The sequence below is a fragment of the Propithecus coquereli genome, unplaced genomic scaffold (assembly GCF_000956105.1).
Source record: "Propithecus coquereli isolate 6110/MARCELLA unplaced genomic scaffold, Pcoq_1.0 Scaffold154, whole genome shotgun sequence".
Lineage (NCBI taxonomy): Eukaryota > Metazoa > Chordata > Mammalia > Primates > Indriidae > Propithecus > Propithecus coquereli.
The window spans coordinates 536,705-544,651 of NW_012139858.1; the positions used below are offsets into that span (position 1 = coordinate 536,705).

General features: G+C 44.5%; 1 protein-coding gene across 1 annotated transcript in view; it reads left to right on the forward strand.

Moving 5' to 3' along the window:
* Window positions 1–7,557, forward strand: part of AGXT2 (alanine--glyoxylate aminotransferase 2) — a gene marked incomplete at its 5' end in the record, with an annotated part of 32,199 nt that extends 24,642 nt beyond the window's left edge. Inside the window, 2 exons of the mRNA XM_012640502.1 lie at window positions 1,499–1,597; window positions 6,842–7,557. Of these exons, the coding sequence (XP_012495956.1) occupies window positions 1,499–1,597; window positions 6,842–6,949 (207 nt within the window). The remainder of the gene's footprint in view (window positions 1–1,498; window positions 1,598–6,841) is intronic.
* Between the last annotated feature and the right edge of the window lie 390 nt (window positions 7,558–7,947).

Genomic DNA, 7,947 nt, shown 5'->3' on the forward strand with positions numbered 1-7,947 from the left:
GTCCAAATATACTGACATGGAATGATATCCAAAATACACTGTAAATTATTAAAAGAAAATTGCAGAACATTATAAAATATGACTTACTTTTTTAAAACATGCATACAGATGTATTTGCATGCATAGAAAAAGTGTCTGGTTCACACCAAATTGTTGATGGGAGGTGTCCCTAGGAGGAGAATGGGGGAGGGGACATTTTCTGTTTTTACTTTATGCACTGCTGTATCGTTTGAATTTTTTTCTGATAATCTTGGACTACTTTTATAACTTTTTAAATGCAGATTCACCAAAAAAAGAAAAAAACCAAAAAAGATAAACACAAAACTACATTATACACCCAACGAGAAGTCTAATTACCAACATGACCACTTCATTATCAAGCGGTTGGGACACAGGCCTCAGCAGGCTGCCCTATAGCTTTGCCTCATTAGAGTTTCTGACCCTGCTTTCCCTGAGGAATAAATACATAGTGTTTAATTAGTCACAGCAGTCCAGGCCAGGCAGGGATAACTAAGCAAGAGAGCAAGAAGGGTGCTGGCCCAGGCCAAGGTTGGGTTAGGCCAAACAAACTCCACCTGTCCAGAGCTGTCATGTTGGGGAAGGCCCCACCAACTTAACTTCCCCTCAGGAAACCTTTCCAGGGGTCCTGGCCATTTCTGACCCCTGGTCCCTCGAATCATATTTAACTTCTTTGTAGTTCTCAGAGTTTAGCCCTAAATTATTTGTCTTCTCTCTCCAATAGATGAGAACCTTGAGGCAAGCAAGCATGTGTGATGGCATTTGGGGGCCAATGAAAAGATCCTAGTCTTTCCCCCTTCCATGTCCTCTGTGATCCAATAATCTGAAAGTTTGAACATTATTGGCCTTACCTTAAAGCTTTAAAACAGACAACACTGCAAACATCTCTGGGTGGTCCAGTCTTATTCTATTCTCAGACCCTGACACCTCATAAGAAATGGAGGATTTGGGGAAAGAGTTGGGCCAGGGGGTGGTGGGGAGAAGGAAATGAGTGCGAAAGCCCAGAGGAAAGTGGGTAGGAAGCCGGGAGGACGGTAATGCCACTGGGCACACTGGCGGGAGGGCCTTGTGCAACTTCTGAGACATTTCCTGGACTTTGAAATGAGCTCTATTTACATGGGCAGAACAAAGAGAACGGTCAAGGAGAATTTCCACATAAATAAAACAGACTCCAAATTCAGTTATTAAGGAACCAAACTCCCAAGGCACCCATTAGCAAAACCAGGATTTACTGCCTATCTGCATGAAACTTCATTTTGTCTTTGGGGATTTGGGATGAATTGGAATAAAAACAAATATTTTTAATGACACCTTCCAAAACTCTAGTCCAGCAATTAACAGCTTTATTTAATTATGGCAGGGGGATGAAGGAGATATCAAAGAAGGGCATTCATTACTTGAGGGGTTCCCCTCCCCTTAGAAATAATGCATTTAACCATTCAAATACCAAACAGAAAACATTTTAAAAATATATTTACAGGTGAGCCGCAAGCCTCTTCCCCGTGAAGAAGTAAATCAAATCCATGAGGACTGCAAACGCCTGGGGCTCTTAGTGGGCAGAGGCGGCATCTTTTCTCAGGTAAGAGGAAGGCTGGTCTTTACCCACCCCTGTAGGTAGGCGTCTCCCCATGTCCCAATACTGGTCGCTTTTCTTCGCGACTGCACTAGGAGGCGCAGCCGCACTTCCTCTCGGGCTGATGCTCAGGTATATTCAAAAAAAAGGGGCAGTGGAGCCATTGGGCCACTAGGGGGCGCTGTGGTAAATGGTTTGGTTACATGACTCTGGGCAAGAAAACCCGGGCACACGCAAGTACAGCTTAACCAGACGACTGACAGTGTGCATGATAATAGAGTCATAGCGGTCATGCAGTAAATAACCTGCCTCATGTATAATTAGTTCTAACCCCCGTTAAAGCAATCCTAGCCGCTCTCAGCTCTGCCCTGGGCTCTGACTTTGGGACCTTGCTAAGCCTCAGGCACCTGTGGAGGGGAGCAACCTAAAAGCGCTGGCAGGCCCAGGCGACGCCTGCCAGGAAGGTGGGGGACCACCCTGGGCATGGTCTCTAATGCAGAGCTCAAAATCAGCAGCTCCCAGCGTCCTTGACTGTCAGGCTGGGAGATGCGGAGACTGAACTCCCTGCTCCCTTCCTGGAAAAGCGAGCCCAGCTCCGCAGTCAGGACCCTGGTGTCGCTCCGCGCTTGGGGGTGGGTTGCTGCTGCTGTGAGCGAAGTGATGAGCCCCAGATCCCTCGCACCAGCAGGCCCCTCGCCAGGGATCGCCTCCAAGGCAGAGATTTAAGAGTGAAGGTAACTCCTGCTCCTTCCTCGTTTGTTCTTTTCCTTAATCATCTTTCTTTCCTGTTTTAAACGTTCCTCATTCCTCCCAGTTTCCTGGCTCCATTCCTGTTTCTCACAATTTCAGCGAACACCTCATACTTCTCAGAGAAAACTGAAGCTATCAGGAAAGATCTCTATATAAACTAACCTGTCTTCTATCTGTTCTTAACCTCCTGTATTAATCCCTTCAGGCTGCTATAACAAAATACTACAGGCTCAGTGGCTTACAAGCAACGGAAATTTATTTCTCACAGTTCTGGAAGCTGGGAAGTCCAAGATCAAGGCACCAGCACAGTCGGTGTCTGGCGAGGGCCGGCTTCCTACCCAGCCATCTTTCTGCTATGACCTCACATGGCAGAAGGGGCAAGAGAGCTCTATGGGGCCTTCGCTAATCTCCACCTGAGCTCTGTCCTCATAACCTAATCACTTACCAAATGCCCCATTTTTCAATACCATCACTGTGAGGGTTAGGATTTCAACATAAGAATTTTGGGAGGACACAAACATTTAGACTATAGCACTTGCTTTCCTGAAGATTCCAAAAATGAGGCATACCTCCCATTCAAGTCCAGATCTTCCATCTGTGCCCTTGTGTCTCCACACTCCCTCCACCTTCACCCAAGGAAACATCACCATGTTTTTTTGCATCTTCAACTTTTCCTCAACTTCCCCTTGAAACAGATAGACTTAACGCTCTCCTGGCCCAGACCAAACTAGATAAACAAAACCAGAATGAGCACTTTTGCTGGGACATGCCCTGTGAGTTTGTTCTAGTCCTGGCCATAAATATGTTTCTGTACAAATCAGACAGCATAAGTAAATGATTAAGAATCCTTGGCTGGGTGTGGTGGCTCATGTCTGTAATCCCAGCACCTTGGGAGGCCAAAGTGGGATGATTGCTTGAGGCCAGGATTTCAAGACCAGGCTGAGCAACATAGCGAGACCTGCATCTCTACAAAAAAACAGAAAAATTAGCTGGGCATGGTGGCACACACCTGTAGTCCCAGATACTTGGGAGGCTGAAGCAGGAGGATCGCTTGAGCCCAGGAGTGAGCTAGGAGTGAGCTATGATGATGTCACTGCACTCTAGCCTGAGCAACAGAGCAAGACCCTGTCTCAAAAAAAAAAAAGAAATCCTAAAGCATGCAACTTATACTTACGAAACTTCTAAAATAATTATTTACTCGCTTAGCTATTCCTTTGTTACCTGGCAAACATTCATTATGTGCTAAGCAGCAGGTGTTATGCTGGGAACTGAAACTACAATGATAAATAAGATCTGGTCCCTCCCTTCATGGAGCTGGTGAGAGAAAAAGACTAATACACATAAGTCACAATGCAATGTAGTAAGCTCATCTATAAATATAAAAAGGGATATTATAGGAGAGAGAAGGGACTCCCAGACCAGCCTTTCTGGCTAGCAGAGTCAAAGTGTGTGTGGAAATATGGCAGAGTTGAAAGAGCTAATGATGCACCCCACACCGCACAGTGTGGCAGCCCAAAGGCTTGTGGCAGTGACTGGGGGTAATAAGCCCTTACCACTTGTCAGGCACTGTTCCAAACACTTTGCATGTGTTGACTCACTTAATGCTCTCAACTATGAAATAAGTACTATTATTATCCTTATTTTATAGCTTAAGAAAAAGAGGCACTGAGAGGTTAGTTAAGCAGCAGAATCAGGATCCAAACTCAGGCAGTCTGATTTCTGAATCTGTCCTCTGAGGAGCGTAAACCCAAGGGGACAAGATTGGAGGCAGGGAGGCTGGGTGGGGGCTGAGGATGCTGTTTGAACTTGAGCAGTGGTAGTAGGGATAAAGGAGACCTTCTGAGGACAATCCTGGAAGTAAAATGCACAAAACCTGGATATGAAAAATGAGAGAGAATCAAGGATGAAACTCTCATGTCTAACTTGGTGTAGGGGGAGCAAGAATGAGTTCAGCTTTGTTTGAGCATGCACCATTTGAGGTATTTATGAACACCTGGTTCTATCTACAGATGCTCCTTGACTTATGGGGTTACATCTTGATAAGCCCATCCTAAGTTGGAAATATCCTAAGTCAGAAATGCACTTAATACCCCTAACATACTGAACATTGTAGCTTAGCCTAGCCTATCTTAAATGCGCTCAGAACACTTAAATTAGCCTACAGTTGGGCAAAATCTTTCAAGGAAATTATTATTTTTATAATAAAGTGTTGACTGTCTCATGTCATTTATTAAATATCGTATTGAAAGTGAAAAACAGAATGGTTGTATTGATACTCAACACACAGTTTCTACTGAACGTTCATCGCTTTCCTGCATTGTAAAGTTGAAAAATCTTAAGTCAGGAACCATCTTCACAAGTCTGTAGCTCAAAGGACAGGGCATAGGTGAACACCGATGTGGGGTTCATTAGCACACAAGGAAATCTCCTGGGAAGTCTCCTGTCTAGATGAGAACTGCAGTGAGGTGAGGACAGAAACTGGCATAACACCTACAACCAATGGGCAGGAGAAGGAAAAGGTGCCCAGGCAGAGACAGATGGGGCAGACAGGTATAAGCAGAGTAAGAAGACTGTGGAGTCATGGAAGCAAGAGAGTGGAGACGTTCAGAAGAGAAAGGGTCCTAAGTGTCAAGTGCAGCACAGAAGGCCAGGACGGATGAGGGCTGAAAAGATGCCCAGTGGATTCCGCACTTAGCAGGCAACTTTTCTAGAATGGGGTCAGAGGCTGGCAGGGGCAGACGCCAGACTGCCATGGGTTGAGATGTGAATAAGGGGAGGGTGGAGTGAGAAATAATGGCCAATAAGCATCAACCAGTCCTTTTAGTAAGTGCAGCTACAAGTAGGAGGATAGGTAGCATTGTACGGTAGCTAGAGGGAACCAGGGATTGACACAGGTTTGTATTTGCTGTGGTTTGGACTGGGGTTGTGAGAGCTTTACAACTGCTTGTTTAAAGGCTGAGGGGAAGTTGAAGAAAAGTTGGCAATGCAAGAGAATGCAGGAGTTTTTTCTGGCGTGAAGGTGATAGGAGTATCCAAGGTCAAGTGCAGGGGTGGACAGTTTAGAGTTGAACAGTAAAGACATCTCATTCTCTGAGCCTTCAGGAAAGGATATAAAAATGGATGTGAGAGCAAACAAGTTTATAGAAAGATCTTTCCTAAAAGCTTCAATTTTCTCTGAGAAGGATGAGGCATGATCATCTATGAAATAGCGTGAGAGGCGTAGGAGTTGAGCAAGGAAATTGAGAAGAATGATAAAGGTTTAGGAAGAGAAAGGAAGCTGACAGAGGACAAGAAAAATTGAGGGGACCAGCAGAAGTTTGAGACCCTGAATACCTAGTCGTGTCAGCCAGCACAGCTGTGTGATTTTCTCTAATACTTCTCAGCCATCTGGATTGGAGCAAAGTGGTTCAGTTCTAGTACTGATCAGCGCTGGGACTTGGCCATGTGTGTGCAGCAGCAGAAGGGTGGATCTAATCAAAATGAGGGGGCGGATAAGAAAGTAGTACAGTTAACTATGTGCTCCAAGGTGGGTAGGAAAAGAAGGGAGACATGTGAGTCAGACAATAGACCTGAAGACAATGGTGGAATGAGAGGATTGAAGTGTTCATGAAGAAGGTGGATGCAGTGGGAATCAGAAATTGGGATCTTCATGGTGAAGAGGAGTGTCTTGGTCTGTTTGTGTTGCTACAAAGGAATACCTGAGGCTGGATAATTAATAAAGAAAAGAGGTTTACTTGACTCACAGTTCTGCAGCCTGTACAAGAATCATGGCACTGGCACCTGCTTCTGGTGAGGGCCTCAGGCTACTTCTACTCATGGTGGAAGGAAAAGGAGAGCTGACATGTGTGGAGGTCACGTGGCAAGAGAGCAGCAGCAAGAAAGAAGGGGGAGGGAGGTGCCAGGGTCTTTTTAATGCCCAGCTCTTGTGAGAACTAACAGAGTGAGAACTCACTCACTACCACAAGGACTGCACTAAGCCATTTATGAGGGATCTGCCCCCATGACCCAAACACCTCTAATTAGTTCCCACCTCCAACACTGGGGTTCAAATTTCAACATGAGGTTTGGAAAGCCAAATATCCAAAACTAGAGCAAGAAGGCTCATGATGTTGGCTGTGAGTATTAATGGATGAGCTACGGCAATCAGAAAAGTGAGAGGCGAGTTTGTTGGGTTGCACACATGGACATGGAGGTCACCCTTGGTGATGGCAGAAACGGAGTGTAGAGAGGGCCTGTGACCTCAGTAAAGGCAGTAGAAGGACCAGGAGGTAAACAGATGATGGAAAGGAAAGGGGCAGAGTCAGACGGTACAAGGACTTGTCTGGAGACTGGAGGATGAATGGCCTGGATACAGCACTGGGGAGGGAGGAAGAGCCAATCCAAGGAGAGGAATATAAGAAATGTCATAAAACGAGGTTAAGGATTCTTAGTGTAGTGCATTTCCTCAAAGTCAGTTGCCTCTCTGATGATTCATTGCTCTATTTTCCTTTGTCTCCTCAGACATTTCGCATTGCTCCCCCAATGTGTATCACTAAACCAGAAGTTGACTTTGCAGTGGAAGTATTTCGTTCTGCCTTAATCCAACACATGGACAGAAGAGCTAAATAAAATTTTTAGAAATAAAAAACCACAAGCCTCAAGAACTTACCACGTATGTTCAAAGGTGAATTCAAGGATTTCAGCACCACTGGTATTTGTACAATACCTGCAGCTTTCCATAGTAATTCTGAAAGAAATGTTTGACTACCTACCAGCTATACTTGTTAACAGAGCCCCTATATCTTGAGAGCTTTATCCTTCAGAGAAAGGATCTCTATGCCTAGCTCAGAGACTAAATCCTATTTCATTTAGATTAGTTATGGTAATCTCCTTCCCTTTGGCAGTGATTGGTTGAGCACAATCTTGTGACATGTTTTTGTCTAGCGAATCCTGAAGGAAAATGTTTTGGTGGAAGTGCCTTCAGGGAAAGGTTTCTTCACACTTTACTCTTCAGATCAGGAAGAGATGTCTTCTTCGTGCACTGAAAACATATGTTGTGATGGGATTCCCGGAACCATGTCAGCCATCTTGGCACCATGAGGACAAAGCCTCTTTGCTGAGGTTGGAAGACGGATGGAAGCTGAGTGCTTAGTGATATTAATGAACCACTGATTTGAGCAATCCTGGAGCCACTCTACCTCAGGGCTTCTTATTATATGACATAATAAATTCATTGTGTTGCATAAGCCTTTTTGGTTTTCCATTATTGCAGCCAAAAGCATCCTGAGAAATGGCGTAGAAAATATTACAAAGAGACAACTGCCCCCTCTCCTTTAACTCCCTTAAAATGTCTATCAGAGTCTTCTTTTCTTCTCCATTCACACTGCCATCACCCTACCCTGATCTAAACCCTCATTACTTCTTTTGCAATAGTATCCAAGGCCAGAATTTCCCACACTTTAGTCATTAGAAAACATGTTTATAGGTATTTCCCCATAGATGTGTACCTCTGGTCTTAGAGTTGGAAATATTTTTCCTTAATTTGACTTTTTTACTTAGTTGTATTTAAGAGTAAACTTTCTGTAATTACAATAAATGAGAAACCAGTGCTACTTGTCAAAAGTAGA